A 25,003-nucleotide genomic window follows, 5' to 3' on the forward strand; every position below is an offset into this window, starting at 1 on the left:
TCTCTGTCTCTCTCTGTCTCTGTCTGTCTCTGTCTCTGTCTCTCTCTGTCTCTGTCTCTCTCTCTGTCTCTCTCTGTCTCTCTGTCTCTCTCTCTGTCTCTCTGTCTCTGTCTCTCTCTGTCTCTGTCTCTCTCTGTCTCTGTCTCTCTCTGTCTCTGTCTCTCTCTGTCTCTGTCTCTCTCTCTGTCTCTCTCTCTCTCTCTCTCTCTCTCTCTCTCTCTCTCTCTCTCTCTCTCTCTCTCTCTCTCTCTCTCTCTCTCTCTCTCTCTCTCTCTCTCTCATATCCAGCGATGCCTGTCTATCCACGTCGCCTCCTGCAGCCTCTAATGCACGGAATACTTCCTGTATGTCGTGGGACATACAGGAACCCGGAGTTTTGCCAAGCACAAGAGCCGGCAGACGGCATAGACGGACAACGTTTTGACTCGTGCAGAAGGTATGTCCAACGCAGCGAGCCACACTCGCCGGGACTTGAAGCTACTTCTTCAAACTTCCCCCATGTGGAAATGACGTGATCGCGATAATTGGCGCTTTGACTATTCCAAAATCGTGATCTTGGTGATCATGATTTCGGTTTAAATTCGATTTATCTTTCAGGCCTACTAACCACCCTCGTGTATTTTACCATATATATCAGTGAGAACATTAGAGAAAACGCTTATCTTGCTTTCTGTTTCATTCTGCGCTGCACAGCTTGCTTCTAATTAGCCCTGATAAAATCCCCGACTGAGCATTCAGTCTGGCTTTGCTCAGGAATATTTATAGCTCAGTCTGTGTTCTCTCATGTCTTTTCAAGTCCAAGCCTGCCCCCTGCTGGCTCTGCTCAGGAATCGTTATTGCTGAGTCATTATAGCAAAGCCAGACTGAATGCTCAGTCGGGGATTTTATCAGGGCTGATTAGAAGCAAGCTGAACAGTGCAGAATGAAACAGAAAGCATGGTAGATGTTTTCTCTAATGTTCCCACTAATATATATGGTAAAATACATGAATGTGCTTCGTCTCTGGTTCACTTTAAGCAATACCAGTTGCCTAGCTGTCCTGTTGATTCTCTGCCTCTAGCACTTTAGCCATAGACCCTGAACAAGCATATGCAGATCAGTTGTTTCTGACATCAAACTCCCAAAACAAATTCTACTTCATCAAACATTAGTCATTGGGATTATTTTAGACCCAGCAGTTAACACAAAACTGAAGTGGAAAATATACTGATAAGGTAAACTGTTATAATCCTAATCCTAAATAAGACTTTACTGCTATCACATAGTTTTGACCAGTGTCAGGTGAATACTGACAGGGTTTAAAGAGGAACTGTTGCGAAAATATTAAAATTTAAAATGCACACAAATAAGTAATTTCTTCCAGAGTAAAATGAGCCATAAATGACTTTTCTCCTGTGTTGCTGTCACTTACAGTAGGGAGTAGAAATCTAATATTACAGACAGGTTTTTGGTTAGTCCATCTCTTCATGGGTGAGTCTCAGCATGGCCTTTATTCTTTATAAAGACAAAGACATTCCCTAAAAAAAGATTAATACAATGATGCTGGCCATCCTCTCTGCTCACCGTACACTTCTTAGGCAGTTGGACGTAGCAACTGCCATTCACTCAGTGCTTTTAAGAATAAAGAAAACCCTGAGAACCCCCCCATGAGAAGATGGGTTAGTCCAAAATCTGTCGGCACTGTCAGATTTCTATTACCTACTATAAGTGACAGCAATATAGGAGAAAAAGTAATGTATGGCTCATTTTACTCTGGACGAAACGTACTTCTTATTTGCATATGTTTATATGTATTTTAAATGTTAAGATTTTCGCGACGAAGGTCCTTTAAATACGTATTCATTCTCAAAATCTTGGATTATTTATTTTGATTTTCTCTTTATCTGTTCTGTTGGACCTGTATATACAGGGTTATCACATCTTGTCATTTAGAGGCGTACCTATAAAAATGCAGCAATGAACAATGGGTGTAAGATATTACTAATGGTAGAATATCCGTAATTTTACTGATATTCTAATGGCTTCTGCTATATATAGTAGAATATCAGTAGTGTAACCAATATTCTACTACTGTCTTATTATTATTATTATTATTATTATTATTATTATTATTATTATTATTATTACTACTGTTATTTATTTTAGTGCCATCATATTCTGTGGTGCTGTACTAGTGTGAGACAAACATGGGGTACATAATAATACAGACAATGGTGTAACCAATGTACAAAATACAGAATTGGTAATTGGTGACTAATGCAACGTGATGAAATGTATAACAAATTGCAAGACACAAAATGAATACATTCCAATACACAAAAGGGTGAGAGAGCCCTGCCCTTGCGAGCTTACAAGCTAAAGGAACAAGAGGTAGGCTATTATCCTGTTCTCACTCTAACTTTTCTTGCATTTGTATGCCTAACACTAACCTCCCCTCTACCCATGCGTAACACTAACCTCTCCCATCTACCTACCCCTAACAATGCCAACTCTTTGTAGAGGCACTCCACCACCGCTATTGTTCTCAGGTGCCTTTTTTGCCCAAATTCCTGCTGTAGCCAGTAAATCAAGAATTTAACATGGGCACCTGTGGCGATGTCCAATTTTACGGACGCGCATTGCAGCCATATTTACTGCTTTGCATCTGAAGTAACCTTTTAATTTTGGTACAGCAGCTTTTGAGCAGCGAGCCTTCAAGGCAGCCAATACTGCTTATATTGACTGGGTCCATGCTGACCGGTAAACACTGAAAGATTTAGAAGTTAGAAAATGTTTTTTTTTTTTTTTTTTTTACTTACACTTTCACACTGCAAAAGGATTGCACCGGTTGGGGAAAGTAGCATTGCGCTGTATGCATGCATTTACACTTACAGCTAATGAGAAGTATGCTTTACTGCAACTGTAAATGCTCACATTGACTAGTACTGCACTGAAACGGGTAAATGCCTGGTACTTTCCACGCGCTGTTGTAGGCTGCAATGTACCGTATTTTTCGGACTACAAGATGCACCTTTCCTCCCCCAAATGTGTGGGGGGGGGGGGAAAGTTAGTGCGTCATATGGCCGAATGTGTCCTGTGGATGTTGCTGTCCCATCTCCCTTTTGCCCCTGTGTCCTCCCTCCCCGTCTCTTTTCCTGTGGCCCTTCTGTCCCTCGGCATGGCCTCTGTCCCCTTGCCCGATTGGATCTTTGGTTCTCGGAGGGGGAACCACAGCTTCGTCACTGGGCCATTCACTGCATTGAGCACATTTGTTAAGCTGAAGGATTCCACTGCATTGTAACATGCTGATGTGAATGTAAAGTGCTGCCCATAATAATTCATACCCCTAGCAAATTTTTACTTGAGTACTTTTATTCAATCAGCAAGTCATTTTTTTTTACAGGAAATTACATAGGTGTCTCCCAAAGGATAAGATGATGTACATGAGACATTATTGTGGAAGAGAAGACATTTCTCAGCTTTTATTTAAATTTGAGCAAAAAGTGTCCAGTCCAAAATTATTCATACCCTTCTCAATAATCAATAGAAAAGCCTTTATTGGTTATTACAGCATTGAGACGCTTCCTATAATTGCAGACCAGCTTTTTGCAGGTCTCCACAGGTGTTTTTGCCCATTCATCTTTAGCAATGAGCTCCAAATCTTTCAGGTTGGAGGGTCTTCTTGCCTTCACCCTGATCTATAGCTCTCTCCACAGATTCTTAATTGGATTCAAGTCAGGACTCCAAAACATTAATGTTGACTGCTAACCATTTCTTCACCACTTTTGCTGTGTGTTTTCGGTCCATTGGTGGCCAAGTTTCTCTGCAGACTACCTGATATTGTAGTTAAGAATCCTCATGTATTACACTTTCTTTTTTTTTTCCTTCATGGTGCCGTTTACTGTGATTAGGTTCCCTGGTCCATTGGCTGAAAAAACAACCCCAAAGCATTAGGTTCCTACCACCATGTTTGAAAGTGGAGATTGTGTTCTTTGGGTTGAAGGCCAAATGAAGGAAACATCGTTGTGACTAAACCATTCAATTTTTGTTTCACAGAAGACCACAGAAGTCTTCTTCTTCTTTGCCCAGATGAGCATTTGCAAAGGCCAAGCAAGCTTTTGTGTGCCTTATGTGGAGAAGTGGTGTCCTCCTTGTTCTGCATCAGTGGAACCCAGCAGTGTTTGAATTGTCTGCCTTGAGACCTTGCCTCGGGCAGAGCCCAGATTCACCAGGATGGACTTGGTGGTGATCCATGGATTCTTTTTCACCTCTCTCACGATCCTGGCCAGCACAGGTGTGATTTTTCCACAGTGCAGAACATCTTGTATTTTTTAATAATATTTTGCACTGTAGCCACTATAACTGGAAAACCTTTAGAAATTTACTTTTAGCCCTTTCCTGACTTGAGCGGCCACAATGCGCAGCTGCAGGTCCTCACTGAGCTCCTTTGTCTTAGCCATGACTGTCCACAAACCAACTGCAGAGAGCTGCTGTTTTTCACCTGTTGATTTGATTAAAATGGCTGTTCCCAATTAATCAGGATGCTTTAGAACCACTTGGGCTATTTGGAATGGTATAGAACTTTGGATTTTACCACAGACTGACATAGTTTGTGAAGGGTATAAATAATTTTGGACCGGACACTTTTTGCTCAAATTTTAATAAAAAAACTGAGTTTTTTTTTTTTTTTTTCTTCACAATAATGCCTTTTGTACATTGTCCTATCTTTTAGCAGACACCTATGTAATTTCCCATCAAAGACTTGCTGGTTGAATAAAAGTAACTTTAAGTCAAAATTTGCCAGGGGTATGAATAATTATGGGCAGCACTGTACCATTACAATATAACTGGATTGCGTAAGAAATGCATTTACACTAAGCTACAGGATTATTAGGAACACCTGTTAAATTTTTCATTAATGCAGTAATCTAATCAACCTGTCACATGGCAGTTGCTTCAATGCATTTAGGGGTGTGGTCTTGGTCAAGACCATCTCCTGAACTCCAAACTGAATGTCAGAATGGGAAAGAAAGGTGATTTAAGCAATTTTGAGAGTGGCATGGCTGTTGGTGCCAGACAGGCCGGTCTGAGTATTTCACAATCTGCTCAGTTACTGGGATTTTCACAAACCACCATTCCTAGGGTTTACAAAGAATTGTGTGAAAAGGGAAAAACATCCAGCGTGTGTCAGTCCTGTGGGCAAAAATGCCTTGTTGATGCTAGAGGTCGGAGAATGGGCCGACTGATTCAAACTGATAGAAGAGCAACGTTGACTGAAATAACCACTCGTTACAACCGTGGTATGCAGCACAGCATTTGTGAAGCCACAACACGCACAACCTTGAGGTGGATGGGCTAAAATAGCAGAAGACCCCACTGGGTACCACTCATCTCCACTACAAATAGGAAAAAGAGGCTACAGTTTGCATGAGCTCACCAAAATTGGACATTTGAAGACTGGAAAAATGTTGCCTGGTCTGAGTCTCGATAGTCAGAATTTGGCATGAACAGAATGAGAAAATGGATCCATCATGCCTTGTTACCACTGTGCAGGCTGGTGGTGTAATGGTGTGGGGGATGTTTTCTTGGCACACTTTAGGCGCCTTAGTGACAATTGGGCATCGTTTAAATGCCACGGGCTACCTGAGCATTGTTTCTGACCATGTCCATCCCTTCATGACCACCATGTACCCATCCTCTGATGGCTACTTCCAGCAGGATAATGCACCATGTCACAATGCTCGAATCATTTCAAATTGGTTTCTTGAACATGACCATGAGTTCACTGTACTAAAATGGCCCCCACAGTCACCAGATCCCAACCTAATAGAGCATCTTTGGGATGTTATGGAACGGGAGCTTCGTGCCCTTGATGTGCATCCCACAAATTTCCATCAGCTGCAAGATGCTATCCTATCAATATGGGCCAAGATTTCTAAAGAATGCTTTCAGCACCTTGTTGAATCCATGCCACGTAGAATTAAGGCAGTTCTGAAGGCGAAAGGGGGTCAAACACCGTATTAGTATGGTGTTCCTAATAATCCTTTAGGTGAGTGTATATTGTCTGACACACCACAATGCCCCAGTATGAACCTAGGACTAAGCAAAAAAAAAAAGCTGCTATTGTGTTTATGAAGTGCCGACATATTAGGCAGCACTGATTGTTTACTGCTGCAAACACTGGCCACATATAACATCACTTACATTCAAAATAATCTGTGTATATATCTGATTGCCATATGTGTGCTTCTACAAAACACAAGCCATTCAATATCTGTCAAGTGTACCCTTTCCTGAATACCATTATACAATTTTTTTTCTTTCAGGTACTCTAACAGTGGAACAGATCTATCAGGACAGAGATCAGTTTGCTAAGCTGGTGCGGGAAGTGGCTGCTCCTGATGTTGGCCGGATGGGTATTGAGATCCTGAGCTTCACCATCAAGGTGAGGAGTTCCTCCATATGTGGCATATTAGTCATGCTTTACCACCTCTGTTCTGTTTCATGTTGAAGTGTAACTAGCAAAGCAACCTACAGACTGATGTGGAGAAACCACATTAAATGGGTGACAGATGGCAGTTCTGTGCAGGTCACACACCGGATGATGATGTTGGCTTATAGATCTTGTTTTTGATTTTTAAATTCTCTTTCAGAAGCAGTTTGTGTTTTTTGTTTTTTCGTTTTAGCTTCTTCAGTCTATGCCCTGTATAAGGATCCTGTGCTGTCCAAAATATGTCCACATTTATTCCATGTTCCCTCCAATAGAAATGTGACCAGATTCTCATTTGGTGTGTTGACTTTCTCTCTTTCTATCCGGTTTTGACGACGCCCCGTAATATAGCAATTTTTCTGTATTACATCAGTTGAGTAAAATTAAATTTGTATTTCTGATCTTTATTCCTGGAAAACATTAAAGACTTAAATATTATTGGTGAGCACGCTTCAGGACTCTTTAGCATCATCCAGTAGCAGTTGCAAGCTCCCCCCCCCCCCCCTCCCCTTCAGGATAATTTCTGCACCAACTGGGAACCAGTGATCCCCAGTCTCTCATAAAGGAGTATGTTGGTGCGATAGTTTTACTGGTTTGCAGTCAGTGCGTCCCCGAAGACGGAGGAGGCCTGAAGGTGCGAAATTTTAACGATGGACAATACTGAAACAATGGGACAGAGTGGACCGGGAAGGCTCTATAGGATTCAGACATAGTTGTAGCTAATTAGTCCCCCCCCCCCAACTTTGCTTCAGTATCCTTTCAATCTTTAAAGTCAATCAAAAGTAGAATTTCCCTTTTCTTTTCTTTTTTTAAATATATTTATATTATTTTGACAAACTGTACACCTGTCTCACTACTGTGCATGTTTTTCCCAGTATTACAGCCAGGGGCGTTGCTAGCCCCAAAGATCAGTGGCACGTGCCCCGGATCTATTCTGTGGTGCCCCAGATGTCCCCCAGGCAAATAAGTCACCACAGTGCCCAGCATGCCCCACAGACAGAGGCACCCAGCATGACATTACAGCATCCAACAAGCCCCATAGTTACCATAGCACCCAGCATGGCACCACAGCACACAGCAATGAGGGGTAAGCTGGGTGCTATGGTGCCTCTATGTGGGCATATTGGGTGCTGTGATCGAACACTTCCAATCCAGTGCAGGAGACTTGGGCACAGCCGGCACCACCATAGACCGCAATAGGAATTACGGCTTTAGCGGCGCACAGTGAGTAACTTCAGCACCGTCAGAAGACGGAGCTGAAGTTACTTATAAAAGACGATAATTCGGCCTCCAGCAATTGCTGGAAGCCAAGTTATTTCATTCCCCATTATCCATGGTGGCCTGGAGGGGGAATAGTATTTAACGTCACTGGCTCTATCCTGCGCCTAAGTCTCACGGCGGCGATTCCTCTTCTACGTGCTGTGATGCCATTCTAGATGCTGTGATGCCTTTATGGGGTCATGCAGGGAGCTGTGGTTCTTCTATGGGTGCATGCTGGGAGTTGTGATGCCTCAATAGGAGGCCCGTGGGAACATGGTAGGGGGTTCACTAGAAGGTCAGGAAATGCTATGGGGGCACTGGCAGCATGCCAGCTCACTCAGCAAAAATCCAGACCAGCCAGCACGGAAGCCAGATAACTGTGATATGCTGCATTTTTGATTTGTATTAATGGAGAGGGGGCTTCAACATTTTTCTGGGCAGGCCTGCTTAGACTGCCTTTAAGTTCATGTAAATTTGGCCCCACCCATGATCACACCCATATTCCGGTGCATGGCCACACCCATTTTTTGAGTGGAGTGCCCAAATGTGCCCCGAATCTCTTAGGATCCTAGGAACGACCCTGATTACAGCTTCTTAAAGAACTGTAGTGAGTGGTATATGGAGGCTGCCATATTTATTTCCTTTTAAATAAATCCAGTTGCCTGGCAGCCCTGCTGATCTACTTGGCTGCAGCAGTGTCTTGATCACACCAGAAACAAGCATGCAGCGAATATTGTCAGATCTGACAGTAATGTCAAATGCCTGAACTTCTGCATGCTTGTTCAGGGTCGGTGGTTAAAAGCATTAGCGGCAGAGAGCAGGACAGCCGGGCAACTGGTATTGCTTAAAAGGAAATAAATATGGCAGCCTTCATTTACTTCTTGCTTCAGTTGTCTTTTAAGGAACTAGAAATTACTGGCAACCGCTACCGACCATTTAGACCAATCGCTAATTTAGGTGCTTGGTGTCCGGCTGATAATTTGGTTGCTGCATAGATCGTAATGTTAATCGCGGTTATAGTAGCGCCCACTGTATAATTTGAAGAAAACAAAAAAAAACATACACCTTACTGTGTGGATCAGCTGGTGAAGGATTCCAAGGCAGTGAAAACCCAGGATTGTTTCGGGCCCCTGAGGTCCCCTTTGTCAAGGCATAGGACAGCACAAACGTGTACTTTTTTTTTTTTTTTTGTCTGTCCTATGTCTTGACAAAGGGGACCCCAGGGGCCCTATATGATCGCCGGCCATTTGGTCAGATCTTTATTGCATGTGTGTGTAATGGGACAATAAACTTGCTGCTTTGTTCCTGAAGACTGTTGTGGATACCTCCTTTCTAACACTATATAATTTGGGTGCCAGGGGCACGGCTTATAAACGCAATTTAGAAGGCGATGCAGCTATCGGAGGAACCGTGTAGCAGTGGAGATTGTTGTGCACATATCGCCAGAGGAGTTAGACGTTATAGGAAGGGTTATGGTGGCCATACACGGTACAATAAAAACGTTTGATTTTCCCGTTTTATTCTATGTAAATCGAATGAATGTTGGGGAAAAAAAACGTTTTCGATCAAGAAATTCGAACGATTATCCCTTTTTTTTCTTTTTTTTTTTTTTTTTCTTTTTTTTTTATTTATTTATTTATTTTTTTCTTCCGAGAAAATTCTGATCGGATATGCTGGAAAAATCTTTATATTCGATCTAACGGAATAATCGAACTAAATTATCTAATCGAAAAAAAATGAAAAATTGTACCATGTATAGGCACCTTTAGTGGGAGAAGAGGGTGATGTAAAGTGATAGTAGAGTGTCGGTATAATTACTGATATTCTACTATTGTTATTAGCCAGTGCCCAATAGTAGAAAGTTGTAGAATATCTGTAAAATTAAGCAGATATTTCACCCAGCGCCCTTTTTCAGCATCAGCCATTCTTTAATGTTTATTAGCCAGATGTAACTCAGCATGACCAGTCACAGTGGGCTGTTGTTGGTTTGTTGTTTAAGGCTACTGTAAGGCCGTGTGGTTTTTCTCTCTACAGGATGTGTATGACAAGGTGGAATACCTTAGTTCTCTGGGAAAAACACAGACTGCAGTTGTGCAGAGAGATGCTGATATTGGTGTTGCTGAAGCTGAAAGAGATGCAGGCATTAGGGTAAGTGACCTTATCTGAAAAACATGATTTTATTTACTTAAATGGGCGCTGTGAGAAACTGTAAAATAAATGTATAGATTACATACAAATAAGATGTACATTTGTTCCAGAGTAAAATGCACTGTAAATTGCCTTATTTCTCTGCAGCTGTAACTTGTGTTTGTAATCTGATGGTTCTCACCTGTTACTTTGGACTGCTCCTTCTCATAGGAGAACCGAACGGTTTCCTTTAGCATGTGTGTTATTGAGCCGCCGGTGAGCTGGGTGCATGGTGAGCCTAAAAACTGCTCACCCTGCTGCTGCTCAACTCCTTGGCAGCGTTTAACCCCTTGGCGGTATGATTCTTTCCAGATTTTAGGGTCTAAAAACGGTACAATTTTTTTTTTTTTTTTTTTTTTTTTTTGCACCCTTTCAAAGCCTGAAACTTGGAAAAAATCATGCTGCCAGGGAGATCCCCCTACTGATTTGTCTGTGAGCCAGATGTAGCCATCAAAAGCCACACCTTGCTCCCGAGCAATAGGTTCCCTACCCCTGGTCCAGAGGCTTCCTATGTCTTGCTTGAATATCTAGACAAAGCACTTGGCACTCAAAGATTCAGCAGCAGAAAACAGACAATAGGACACTCTTCAAAGCCATCCGTGCAGCCACATAATAAAGAGGGACACAGGAGGCTGCCTGCAACTTAAACTATCTGAACCTTGTAATGTCTGCTCTGCGGACCTAGAATGACCTCTCCCCTCCGTGTTGCGACGATTCATAGATAATAGTATTAACCTCCTTAGCGGTAACCCAGAGCTAGGGTCGGGGTGGAAAATCGCAGCTCAAAGCGGTAATCCCGACCTCTGCTCAGGGTAGCCTCCAGAGGCTCTAGGCAGAGCAATGCACGCAGCGGGAGCATTTCTACATGCCTCCCAGGGATCCGGCCGTTGGAGGCCATTCTTCCTCTCCCCCGAAGCTCTGCTTCCTCCTGGTGAGATCGCCGTCACGACGACAACCGGCAATCTCACTTTAGAGTTGCAGCGCCACCCGGAGGATGGAGGCATAACTGCAGTGCTGGAGCCAGGGAGGTGAGTGATTGCTGGGGCTGATCAGTCCGCAGAAACTAAACTAAGCCGGACTGGCGGACTGAGGAACGGTTTGGCATGCCGCGGGCACAGGACGGCTGCAGGGGGCTGGTCGAAGCCCTAGGTAAGTGAAACGCTTTTTTCCTGTGGTCAGTTAAGGTTCCCTTTAAAGTTACTGGTTTGCCTTCAGTCGGGATAGTAAATGAAAAGCAAATAACTCTTGTAATTTTATGCAGATTTAAGCATCATACAAGTGAATGCGCAAATGCAACTGCTGTATCAGATTTATCTGTGCTGTTACAGAATTATTGCAGCTCATCGACCATCCTAGTGGCAAGCAACATGTTGTTTACTCTTCACACCCCTAAACTCTGTACAGCAGAATTAATAAACAGTTTCCTCCCTACAGAATTCTGTTCTGACCGGTGTAACACTCTTTTTAACCCCTTTCTGCAACCATGTAGTAGTTACTTTTATTTGAGAATGACCTGAAACTGATAAATCTCACAGTTGCTACGAAGCTGATGGGGGGGCATCTGTTAAGCTTCAGACACATGCTAGAGGGAACTCTGCCAAGCAGACCATTCAGGGTCATCTTAGCCAAGATTCTAGCTTAAGAAAAGTGTCCCTGAGCTTGTTTAAAGGGAACCTGTACTGAGTAAAAATATTTAAAATAAACACATGAGGTAACTTCAAATGAACATTACATAGTTACCTTGCCATCAGTTCCTCTCAGAAGCTCACCATTTTTTTCTGACAATGATCCCTTCCAGTTCTGACAACATTTTGTCAGAACTGAAGTATATCAGTTGCTGTCAGTTATAGCTGAGAGGACGACTGATGTGCCAAGTAATGTCCATGTTTCCCTATGGCTCAAGTGGGCAATGTTAGTGTGTGTGTGTATATATATATAATATATTCAGCGCAGGTCTATAGTAATACAGCTTTCGTCATTTTCTGGTATACAGGATCTTCGAACAAAAAGGTAAAGAAGCAAGGCTTACCAGATTCCAACAACCCACATTATAAGGTTGTAAACGAGTTTGATAGATGGTCAGCAGAACTTTCAAATGGTGTCGTTTCACCAGCGATGTTGCACACCACAGATTCCTCCGGAATATATTAGATATCCTGAGGTCGCAGAGACTCGCCAAAGAGGAGTTCAGTAGGATAGTGACATGAAAGAGATGATCGGCACATCTAAGTGTAAACCGTCTTTATTACATAACAAGTAAAACAATTTAAAAACAAGGATAAAAGAAACTCACATACGGGGCCCGTGCATCGGGAACCCCGAAAAAGTAGCGCGCATAAAATGGTCAATAGAAGACCTCAAATAAAATGGTGCCGCCTGTCGCCTTCCCGACCGGTTTCGCAATCTTGCGTCATCAGGGGAGAAAGGCGACAGTGTTACAGTTTAACAGTGTGCTGACCAGGAAGCTGTTATGGGGTAATGGCCATTTTCAAAATGGAGGATGGAGAATTTCCTTGTTCACAGTGGACAAACAGGACGCAGGAAAGGAGAACGAGATTGAGGAGTAGACTACATGGGAGGTAAGTATGACTTGTGTGTGTTTTGACTTTTAATTTTCAGTTCAGGTTTTCTTTAAAGATGCAGCATGCCAGATCTTTAAATGACTGCTATGGCTGAGAGCATCGGTCCCTTCCTCTGTCAGAAGCTGCTCCGTCATGCACTGCAACACCTCAGGGTATTGTTCCCTTCCTCTGTCATTCATCGTCCCTCCTTTACCAATAGCAACAGTACACGTTGCTTGGCTGTAGCCAAGGGACACCTCAGTATGAGCTCATGCACAGAAGGATCTAGTCCGGATACCTTTAGGAGACAGTTGACAGTATATACATAGCTTTATACCTTCTGTGTGCATGATCACATGACAGTGCTGTCACCTTCCAGCTTGGCCTTCACCCATTATGTGGCTAATATTTTATTTAAAAAAAAATTCCCCAAACCAGATGTTTACGTTTTTGTTACCTTTTTTTGACCTGAAAGTTTTTAGTTCCCCTGTAAGATTTTTGCTCTGGATGTAACCTGGTGGTTGTTTGTTCCTGCTACAGGAAGCAAAGTGTAAGAGGGAAATGCTAGATGTGAAGTATCTAGCCGATACCAAAATGGCAGATTCCAAACGGGAGTTTGAGCTTCAGAAAGCGGCTTTCTCCCAGGAAGTAAACACAAAGGTAAGAGCAGAGGCGTATTGCGGCAGTGCAGCCGTTTCCTCATTGTATTTCATGCTTTGAGAAACTTTCCTTTTTCTTCTGTAGAAAGCCGAGGCTCAGCTGGCTTATGAGTTACAAGCAGCCAAAGAACAGCAGAAAATCCGCCAAGAGGAGATTGAGATTGAAGTGGTGCAGCGTAGGAAGCAGATAGATATTGAGGAGAAGGAAATTTTACGTACGGACAAGGAGCTGATCTCCACTGTCAGGAGACCGGCGGAAGCCGAGGCCTACAGAATGCAACAAATTGCTGAAGGAGACAAGTATGGCCCCGTACATTTTGCAGAAATACTTAGGATCCGTGTTATCTCATGGAACTTTTTTTTTTTCACTTTAATTCCAGAAATGGAAAGGAAATTATTTTTAAAGGGAATCTGAAGTGAAAATAAACTTATGATATAATAATTTGTATGTGTAGTACAGCTAAGAAATAGAACATTTAGTAGCACAGATGTCTCATAATATTTCCAGTATAAGAACAGTTAATTTCAGTTATCTATGCAAAAGAGCTTCTCTGAGCTCTCCACTACAGTGCTGTTTTCTGAAGCACTTATCTCAACCCCTCTCACGATTTCTTGTTTAAGGTTTACTGCAGGAAAATTTAAAGGGTCATTAGCTCTGCTTTGTTTTATATTTTAAAATACATAGTGTAGTAAACTGCAAATATTAGAGAATGAAGAAATGTTATAAAGAAAAGCTATATAACTGAAATAAAAAATGACTCTTCTCTCTGCTACTAATGGTCTATTAATTATCTGTACTATACATACAATTCATTATACATAACGTTTCTTTTTGCTTTAGTGTCACTTTGAGGTTAACCCCTTTTTTTTTTTTTTTTTTTTTTACGTGGAGCTCTTTTACACAAATAGTATTTAGAGTGTTTTGTGATGCGATTTGTAAAACACACACTACAGAAATTGCAGGAACTCTTTTTTTAAGAAACAAGTTATGATTGCTAGAAGTTTTTAAATCTGGATGAGATCATTTATTTGCTAACTAAAAAGAGTAAGATTAAGCAAGCTTTTGGCTTTGCAGCCTTCGTCGGGCTTAAATCCTGTACAACAGGATTTAAGCCCGACGAAGGCTGCAAAGCCGAAAGCTTGCTTTATTCTTGTTTTTAGTTAGCCAATAAATGGTATCATCCTGATTTAAAAACTTCTTGCTTTTACTGATGGCTAACACGGTACAATACCCTACTGCAAGGTTACAATTGGGATCTGATTTTCGCAATCAAAAAAATGCATGCAAGTTGCATTTGCCCTTAGCAGTAAAAATGTCACCATGTGATGTCTGAATGTAAATCAGGAAATATTTTACAGTGGGCAAATACTGACAATCATTTATACAGAATTATTGTAAAAATTAAGCACTTTTTTATTACATTATTTTCACTGGAGCTCCTCTAAGTACATAGACAGGGCATTAGTCTATTGCGCATGGTTCACTTGTAATAAAGCAGCCACATGCCTGTATTATGAGCCAGGTTGCATGTTAAAAATTTCTGGTTGATAAATGAGAATGCTTTGTGTTTGTAGCCAAGAGGCAGCACCATCTGTTTCAGGCTAGGAATGAGGCAGGGCTGTCAGTCAGCTGCCTGCTGCTAATTAAATCACTGAGCTGAGTGGAGCTATTGCTCACAAGTAACCACCCCAGATATATGGTTCCTTTTTTTTAAAAAGGGCACGGTTGCAAACTAAGAGGAATTTTTGTTTATTAAAGGGGCACTATGGCTAATTTACTACTTTTAAGTGCCGTTAACATTTGTAAGTGGAGCAATGTTATTGACGCCTATTATGGCAGATCAAAAACAATTTTTACACGGCTAATACCAATATATAGCTAGGGAGCCACGTTGGAAGTTTTATCTTGCTGACGCCAAGTAAGTGTGTGTGTGTGTGTGTGTGTGTGTGTGTGTGTGTGTGTGTGTGTGTGTGTGTGTGTGTGTGTGTGTGTGTGTGTGTGTGTGTGTGTGTGTGTGTGTGTGTGTGTGTGTGTGTGTGTGTGTGTGTGTGTGTGTGTGTGTGTGTGTGTGTGTCGTTGGTCCCAGAGTGTGACCCAATACTGAAGGAATTCGTAGACTTCTACAAAACTGTCCTAAGACATTACTGCTCGATTTACGTTTGGGTGCTTTCTGTTTTTGCGGAGTTTCATTTTTATAGTAATCCGTTTCTATGATGTCCTTGTAGGGTCAAACAAGTCCTGGTCGCTCAGGCCGAAGCTGAGAAGATCCGTAAAGTGGGAGAAGCTGAGGCTTCTGTTATTGAGGCTATTGGAAAAGCTGAAGCTGAGAGAATGAAGCTGAAAGCTGGAGCCTATCAGCACTATGGAGAAGCTGCTAAGATGGCCCTTGTCCTGGAATGCCTGCCTGAGGTAACTGGTGGTTCCCATACCTTCCTATAGAAATGTACTTGAAGGTGGATCTAAAATCTTTGCGTACATTTTCCATTGAGTTAGGATACCGTTCCTGTTACTAGTAAAATGTATTTCCTTAAGGCCTCTTCCCTGAGCTTTCCTTCCCTCACATTCACACACCAACACCCTCATTCTTGTGGGTGGTGCTGTGTCCATTTCACAAAGTCTTTGGACCTGATAAATATAGCTGCTGGTGTGTAATCTCCAGTAAGAGCACTAGAGTATCATGTAACCAGTATTATACTGTATAACATTAGGCACTTTGCATAGGCATTGCATTAACTCACTTTATCCACCACTGCAGTATATCTATGTCCTCTGTGACTTCATCTAAGCCACAAGTCAGTAGATATACATCTTGTAACAGAAGAACTGCTGTGCATGATTGGGCTTGCTCCTGTGCACATTTCTGGCACTATCTGATGCAGCACTAATTGGTGAACGGAAATATGTTTCCCTGAGCTAATGAGATTGATTTTTACCATTAAAAATACTTTGTATTTTTCTCTATGAACGGAGAAAATTAAAATCTGTAATATATTAGAATCCATTTTTTTTATCTACAGTAGCACTATTATATCCCCTTGGTTTCCCATTACAATTCATAGAAAACAAAATTGTTCGAGGGGGAAAAAAATGGCATACAATGAAAGCCTAGTTTGTCTTGAAAAAAACAATATATATTTCATTTGTGTCATAAGTAGGGATAAAGTTATTTCTGATTAAAGGGGGCACTACAGCGAAAAACTGTAAAATTTAAAATATGTGCAGACATATACAAATAAGTACTTTTTTTTCCAGAGTAAAATGAGCCATAAATTACTTTTCTCCTATAATGCTGTCACTTACAGTAGGTAGTAGAAATCTGACAGAAGTGACAGGTTTTGGACTAGTCCATCTCTTCATAGGGGATTCTCAGCAAGGCTTTTATTCTTTATAAAGATATTCCTGAAAAAGGATTTAAACCAGGGGTCTCAAACTCCATTTACCTGAGGGGCCGCAGGAGGCAAAGTCAGGGTGAGGCTGGACCGCATAAGGAATTTCACAATCGCGGCGCATCGCTGCATCTGCCCGCCCCTCTCACTCTTCCTTCACAGAGAGGGGCGGGGAGAGGCGGCGATCCGTGCAGCGATTGACGTCAGGAGGGGCAGAGCTGAAGCTGAAAGCTCTGCCCCTTCCAGAAAATGCAGGTGGATTGCCCCCCCGGGCAATTTGGGGACTCTGCAGCCCTCGTTTAGCGGCAGGGATGCGGCGGATTACTTGGGAGCACTGAAGCAAACTATAAGGAAGCTTTTGCCGGCGAGGGCCACAAAATATTGTATCGAGGGCCGCAAATGGCCCGTGGGCTGTGAGTTTGAGACCCCTGATTAAACAATGATGCTGGCCAGCTTCCCTGCTCCCTACACAGTTTTTTGGCAGTTGGACAGAGCAACTGCCATTCACTAAGTGCTTTTGAAAATTAAATATATCCCTGAGAATCCCCTATAAAGAGATGGACTATTTCAAAACCTGTCACTTCTGTCAGATTTCTACTACCTACTGTAAGTGACAGCAACATAGGAGAAAAGTAATTTATGGCTCATTTTACTCTGGAAAAAAAGTACTTCTTTGTATATGTTTGCACATATTTTAAATTTTACAGTTTTTCGCTGTAGTGCACCTTTAAATAAGGACATACCTAAACTGTCAAAACTGCTCTGGGCCATAAGTGGAAAACAAGGTCTGGATGCAAAGTGGTTAAAGTGTGCCCGAGGTGATATGTGACATGAGATAAACATGTGTATGCACAATGCAAAACATATTAATAACCAGGATGTTTTATTTTGCTGCCTGAAAGAGCACAATTCACAAAAATGGAGAAGCACCCATGCAAAAAGACCTCTGTGTGCCTTAGCTCATGGTCACAGTACCTAGTGACCCAATAACAAAAATGCCACAAAGCTGGCACCACCGGATGAAGTAAAAACAGCTCTTTATTCAAACGTCATTAAAATGACATTCAGTCAGTAAGCAAAAATGTAGCAATGGCGACAGCCCGCTGTTTCGAACTTGACGTCCTTTGTCAAGCCATACTGCTATCCTAGCAGTATGGCTTGACAAAGGACGTCAAGTTCGAAACAGCGGGCTGTCGCCATTGCTACATTTTTGCTTACTGACTGTCATTTTAATGACGGTTTGAATAAAGAGCTGTTTTTACTTCATCCGGTGGTGCCAGCTGCCTGAGAGAGTTAATTTCTAGGCATGGAAGTGACAGCTTCTGTCTTATCGGGAATATAGTACACATCACTGATAAGCAAATTACGACCATAAGTTTTCCTGGCAGAATACAACTTCAGAGGGCAGGGAGAGATAAAATACATGAACTATTGACACTTTTCTAACTCTGAGACACTTAATAGGTTGCCACGAATTAGAGACCATAAATCATTCAACCTACTTTGTGAATGTTTAAATATAAAACCCTGGGATAATTAAAAAAAAAAAAAAAGAGTAGGGGGATAAATATAATAGTTTATCTCACCCGTTTATTTTCACCTCGGGTTCACTTTAACACTTGATTAATTCATCAAAGTGTCTACCTACATTTGCAGCCTCCCCTTCAGCGATTTGTCAAGTTATCGCGCAGTTTCTGTTGCAAGCTACATTCTTTATTGTTCAGACTCTGTTGTTACTGTTTACAGATTGCTGCCAAAATATCTGCTCCTCTGGCCAAAGTGGATGAGATTGTCATTCTTAGCGGTGAAAATAATAAGATAACCGGGGAAATGAACCGTCTGCTTGCTGAAGTTCCGGCCTCCGTCCAAGCGCTCACTGGTGTGGATCTGACTAAGGTGAGCTTCTGCACACCCTCATTGTGGGAAAGCCTTTCTCGTTATAGTGGCATGCCTCTGTGATAATGGATGCCCTGCTAGCAGTTTTTTTTTTCTCCTGAATGTGATTTATGAAGGGGTTGCATTATTACAGAAACATTTTTACAAATTCAGGCTTATTCGATAAACTGCAATTTAAGATGCAAAATCCTTGGGAAGGCTGTGTAAATTTTGCATGATCTCAAGTCTCCATGAGAATGTGTTGGCAACACAGTTCAGCTTTCTTTACAGCTACGACCTCTTTTCAACTGGATTATTTTTTGTAAAATTGAAAGAATTGCACATCTTTGGTGAAAGAAACCCCTTTAGATGTGATCTGAGGGCTGGTGCACACCAGAGCGGTTCTGGAGCTTTTTTAAAACGCTTGCAGGGGGAAAACCGCTTGGCTAATGAAAGTGAATGGGATGGTGCACACGAGCGGTTTGTTTTTTCCACAAACGCAAATTTGGGGGCTGCAGCATTTTTTAGATTTCTGAGGCGTTTCTGCCTCAATGTTAAAGTATAGGAGAGTGAAAAACCGCTCTGAAAAACGCTAGATCAGAACAGTTTTCCAGGCGTTTTTGTTACAGAAGCTGTTCAGTAACAGCTTTTACTGTAACAATATTTGTAATCTGCTACACTAAAACGCTCCAGAAAACGCTAGGCATGTTTAGAAAACCTCTCTAAACATGCATAGAATTGTTCTGAAATCTGCTTCAAAAACCTCTAGCGTTTTGCAGATCTGCTAGAGGATTTTGGTGTGCACTGGGCCTGAGAGCGTGGTGTGGTATACCGACAATGTGTTTGTCATTTGGCTGTTGACCAGGGACTGTTTAGATACGTTACTGAACTATCTGGATCAAAACCATTTTGGCTTGAAAATTACTGGTGAAGGGGGTGGCAATCTGGTCACTTCTCTGGATCTACTCATTGAGGTGCAGGGTAGTGAATTAATCACTGAAGGCTTTAGGAACATTACAGCAACAAACTGTTCTGAATTCTGATCGCTATCACCTACAACATGTTTTAGAGTCAATACCCTTTAGACTCTGAAGCAATAGTAGGTAGAATTATTTTGAATTTCAATCCCAAGAAATAAAGATTGGATTTCTCAAAAGAGGGTAGAAGTTAAGACTCCTATAGGATGAAAGGTTTGTTCCCATGCCCTACATGCAGTTATATGCAGAAAACCAACCATGTTAACCACTACACGCCCGCCATTTTAAAACTTCCTGTTTGTCCTTCTTAACAGACACAGGATGTTTTAAAACTTCCTCCCCCTCCAACGCTACAATCCCTGAGTAACAAGCACCTGCCACCCTCACAGAGACAGAGATTATGAGGACACCTAGTGGTAAAAAAAAAAAAAAAAAAAAAAAAAATTACAACCTAAAGTAAAAAAAAAACCAAACATTTTACACTACATTTTACATTAATTTCAATAAAAATAAATTCACACCTCCTCCTCCCCTCCCCTGCTCCCTCTGCCCCCATATTATATTTGCATGTATGGGGTTGTAATTAGCAGGGATGAGCTCAAGATTAAATTCAGCTGAAATCCGAATGAGTTTCATTCGGATTTCATCCTCTAATTATTGCAGCTGAGCGGGTATGTGTGGCCGCGGTCACGTGACTACAAACACTTCCTCCTTCTGGGTTGAAGGAGGATGCGTATTAGTAATGTGATGCAGCTTGGAACGCAGTGTGGGACAAGTTAAAGAAGAAGGCTGATGGGTAAGTTTAACCACTAGAGGCAATCGAGCAGATGGATCCCTCTCTGATCATTATCTGATCAGAGAGAAGATCTATCTGCTGCCTATATTGACCAGTGTATGGCCATCTTAAAGCTTCTTTAGTGAAGTAACACTTAAAATACTGATCCATGTGTGCTAATAAGTTTTCACTTGCCTTCTCACTAGCATGATCTTAGTGAATTGTGGCCATTGTTCCAGAATTTTTGGTGTTTCTCCACATGCAACGGTGCAAATCTAATGCCTGGTATACACCATGTAATTTCACATAAGACAGGTCGAATCGATTTATTTCCGACATGTCTGATCCTGAAAACTGATCAGAAAAACAAACGAAAATCAATCACTTCTATACATAATTGATCAGAAAAACGATTGGAAATCAGATCGGACTTTTTTAAATAATCAATTTGACCTGTCTGACAGGAAATTACATGGTGTGTACCAGGCGAAATGCCTAGTAAGCATCATGCTATTTCCCATTAGATGGCCTGGTCAAATAATTTCCAAAAAGTCAGATCAGGTTTCCAGTCGATTTTCCAATAATAGAAAAAGTTTTGATCCTTGATGGTTATTCGTAACCTCCAAGTCTCTGTGAATGAGAAAAACTAGGAGTCCAGTAGTGCAGTATCGTATATTACTTACATCACTTTGTCTAAGTATTATACTCACAAGGGTGGATTGCAAAACTTGCAACCACCATCTGAGCCTGCGGTAATTTAACCGTCCTCACTCTGTGTCCCAGGTCTGTTGGTGCAGATGTTGGTCGGTCACTCTCCTGGATTAGTTGTGAGGACTAAGGGCCCGTTCACACTGCACGCGTTTCCAGCCGCGTTTTGGAAACGCGTGCAGGTGGCCGATACGCACGACATCAGACATTGCATAGAGTGCAATGTCTGATGTTCACACTGCATGCGTTCCGGACCTGTGCGGTCCAGGAACGCATGCTGCACGCAGATTTTGCTAAAACGCGTGGCTGTCCCATTCACTTTTCAGTGATGGGATCAGCCACGCAACGCACACAAACACGGATGGCCTTGCGTTCGTACGCGTTGCGGTCCGCACTCGTTCCGGTCCGCACGCGTTCCGCACGCATGGCCATCCGCATTTGTGATCTGAACGGGCCCTAAAGGTCCTTGTGACTAAAACACCCCTATGGGGTATGGACTATGCTTTAAAAAAAAAAAAAAAAAAAAAAAACACTGGTGGAAGCGCCCCTAATGATATGATACTAGATGTATATTTGAGAAGCATAATTTCTTATCTTCTCAGGACCAACCATTATTTAATGAAAAAAGTAATGTCTATTCATGCACAGACAATGTGTTTCTCAGGTCTTGGCCCGCTTCCTCAGGTCAATACAAGTGCTTGTAGAACCTTTTGTCGGGAATCTAAGCTCTCTATTGGAAATTATCAATTTGACCCGCTGATCTGACGGGATATTGCATGGTGTGTAGCAGGCATAAGCTGTGCTGCTGTGTCTTTGACGAGAAGTTGTGGTATAAAGAGTGACAGATTGGCAAATCATTGTGGTTGCTCAGCAGCACAGAGCTGTAGGGTGGTGAAGACCAGATTCAGCTAATGCTGTGCTGACCTCTAAAGGCTATTGTGATACCAGTGAGTGAGTACAAGCTACTAGAGAAGTACAGTATGAGAAATGTGTATTTTACGCTCTGTTTATGTAATCATAGAATTCTTACTCTTTGTTTATCCCTACAGATTCCACTGATCCAAAAAGCCACCGGAATGATGACATAAAATGGAGGACCAGTCACCCATCCCCCGTTCACCTCAGTGAAATGCCTTCTAACATGTCAGGACTATGTTTTATACAAAAAGGACAATTTCAATTACATTTGAAACATCTGGTGCCTTACATTTCAGGACCAGAACCATAATGTATCATATCATGTTTTTATTTTAGCTGTTGATTATTATTATTTCCTTTTTAGCAGATTATTATAATTTTTTATGTTCAATGAGTCCATTTGTTTCTATGATACAACTTATTTGCAAGGCAGAGTTGTGATTTGGCTGGAGTGGCTGCCTTGGTGCCTTCAGGCTTTTCACCCTCTGGTGTTATCCTGTCAGTGCTGTCAAAATGCTGCTTTTCATTTGTGAATGCAAGGACTCCAGCCGTTTTTTATGTAAATTGTATACGACACTGGTCCATGGCATCTGTCATTATACATGTTTGTGTATCCGGGCTTAATGGCTCTGTATAGTCTTTCTGAATGACTCATCTATTATCACGTTAAATATAGCTGGCCTTGGCTAGAGCTCTTTAGCATCTCACTAAGGAACTATGCAGGTTTCATATCTGTGCACCAATAGCTTGTAGTGCTCAGCATCGGCCATCTTGTTTTGGGTGTTGGCCGTGGATTATGCATGTAGCATAGACCTAGTCACACACACTGCATACTGCTGGTGCTCACACCTCTCTCATGCCTCAAAAGCCTTTTCTTCCTGGAAATACAAATTACTATTGCCTCGTTCCATAGACTGTACATTTATACAGGACTTTCCTTTTTTATTGCATTTTCTTTCTTTTGCAAAGCATTGGGCGCCTAATTGCGGATGCACCTGTTCCAATGTATTTTTAATGACTATGAAGCTATGTTATTGAAGACACAGATTATTGATACTACACTATGATAAAGTGACTATTTACCGTAAGGATGCCATTACCCTTGTCTCTGCTAAATAACTAGGTGTTTCAATGACTTCATCCTAAAAACAGTAAAGTGTAATCAAATGTGAAATGGTTATTTTAATGTATTTTTTTTATTTTTACATTTTAAATCTGGCCTTTCATTTAATAAACTTAGATTTAACCTGAGACGGATGGGAGGAAAGGGTTTTTACTTACCTAGGGCTTCCTCCAGCCCCCGTAGTCCATCTTCTACCTCAGTGCCTGTCTGGTCCCCTCTGTTGTGTTGCTGCAAAGTCTGCGATCCAGCTCGATTGCGGCCCATCTCCTTCACTACGCTCCTGTTACCATAGTTAGTCTCAATGACTTGTGCGTGAGTTGCAGTCTGCCACTGAGCTGAGTCACGGACTTTACGGGGCTAACAGCGGCGCAACTGACGGGACAGGCAGGGCGGCGAGGGAGCCGACAGACTACAGGGGGCTGGAAGAAGTCCCAGGTAAGTCAAAATCCTTTTATCCACTTGTCTTGGGTACACTTTAATTTACTCTCACCAATTCCGATATCCCAACAATCTGCTCCCTGTATTTCATCCTTTTCAACTTTCAACTTTTCTGTCCTGTATGATGATGGCAGGAGCAAAGCAAATAGTGAATCTCCTCTTCTCTGCTAGGCCAGTTCACCTTTTTGCATGCCTATTTGTGTATTTACTATTTTACCAAACCAGACTGGTTAGAGGCATGACTCACACTTGAAGGAGGCAGGGGACTCTCAGGAGATGGAAGCCGACAGTTAAAAATAGTGTTGGTGTTTTTTTGAATCTGGCATATTGAATTTGGAACACCTGAATACTGCCGAACACCAGAGCTCAGCACCATTCAGTACTGAACGAGCGGACAGGGTCGGGCGGAGTTCACTTACCCGCACTTCAGCTGGCTCTCTTTCAGCTTTGAAAGGAGGAAGTGGTGGAATTGTGTTGGAACAGTGAACTCCGTCCGACCCTGTCCGCTTGTTCAGTACTGAATGGGGCTGAGCTGTGGTGTATGGCAGTATTTAGGTTTTCAGAATTCAATATGCCAGATTCAAACACCAACACTAGTTACAAATTGAGCTTGCCAGGCGCTGGGCTTTTGAAATGCAGGAAGTGAAGCATTAAGTATTTTGTGTTAAGTAAATTGACAGGTTTGTTATGTAGTTATAAGTCTATATATAAGTAATAAGTACAGTAAGCCTCATTTACTAAGGCCCTCCTGAGTTATAGAATCACGTTTCAGGGTTTTTTTTGTTTATTTTATGTAAGGAGGCAGAAGTTTGCAACTTTCATATTTGTTTATATTGCTTATAGATTGCTAGACAAGGTAGTAAACTGGCATCTCTGGAATTCATCATCTATAGGCAGTCTTGGCAGCATTTGCCATATGCGAAGAGTCTGTAGAAAGCATGGATGTACGTTGCGTTACAGTACAACACTAAAGACAGAATGTTACAATGCAGCACGCCAGACTGTGTGGGAAAGGCCACAGCACTACTAATTTGTAGCCCTCGTTATTGGGAAATGTACCCCAGCCAAGGGTGAATCAGGCTGGCCAGGTTATTAGAGTTCTCCAATATTCTGCATCTCAGGAGAGTCCCAGTAAATTGGGCTCGCTGTGAGTGGTCTGTATGAACAGCTGCCTATACAACTTTCACTATACTTGCAATGTTTGAGATTTGTAAGTTTATTATATGGTCAAAGTGGTTCAACTATAGGGGAAATTCCCACCCAATGTACTAAAGCCTATTTTTATTTGTAAGTGATAATAAAGCCAAGTTTGTATATTAGGTCACTATGTTTTATATTATTTGGCATTTGTATAGCGCTGACATCTTCCGCAGCGCTTTACATAGTACATATTCATTTCACAAACTGTCCCTCAGGAGCTTACACTCTAAATCCTACCATAGACATAAGGCCATTGTAGTCTAGAACCAATTTAGGGAAAGCCAGTTGACTTATCTGTATGTTTTTGGGATGTGGGTGGAAACTAGAATGCCCGGAGGAAACCCACATAGACACGGGGAGAACATACAAACTCTGTGCAGATAGTGCCCCGACTGAGATTCTATAGAGCATTACCTGCTAACCTGTATGCCATCAAAAAAAACAAACAAAAAAATATATATTATTT

The 25,003-nt window shown here is 41.9% G+C and overlaps 1 protein-coding gene across 1 annotated transcript in view; it reads left to right on the forward strand.

The window, feature by feature from the left end:
* FLOT2 (flotillin 2) overlaps window positions 1-24,656 on the forward strand; it is a 105,269-nt gene extending 80,613 nt beyond the window's left edge. The window contains exons 5-11 of the mRNA XM_068266358.1: window positions 6,306-6,424; window positions 9,764-9,877; window positions 13,018-13,137; window positions 13,222-13,436; window positions 15,363-15,546; window positions 18,270-18,419; window positions 21,908-24,656. Coding sequence (XP_068122459.1) covers window positions 6,306-6,424; window positions 9,764-9,877; window positions 13,018-13,137; window positions 13,222-13,436; window positions 15,363-15,546; window positions 18,270-18,419; window positions 21,908-21,946 — 941 coding nt within the window. The 3' untranslated portion in view covers window positions 21,947-24,656. The remainder of the gene's footprint in view (window positions 1-6,305; window positions 6,425-9,763; window positions 9,878-13,017; window positions 13,138-13,221; window positions 13,437-15,362; window positions 15,547-18,269; window positions 18,420-21,907) is intronic.
* The last annotated feature ends 347 nt before the right edge of the window (window positions 24,657-25,003 follow it).

The sequence above is a fragment of the Hyperolius riggenbachi genome, chromosome 2 (assembly GCF_040937935.1).
Source record: "Hyperolius riggenbachi isolate aHypRig1 chromosome 2, aHypRig1.pri, whole genome shotgun sequence".
NCBI classification, from domain to species: domain Eukaryota; kingdom Metazoa; phylum Chordata; class Amphibia; order Anura; family Hyperoliidae; genus Hyperolius; species Hyperolius riggenbachi.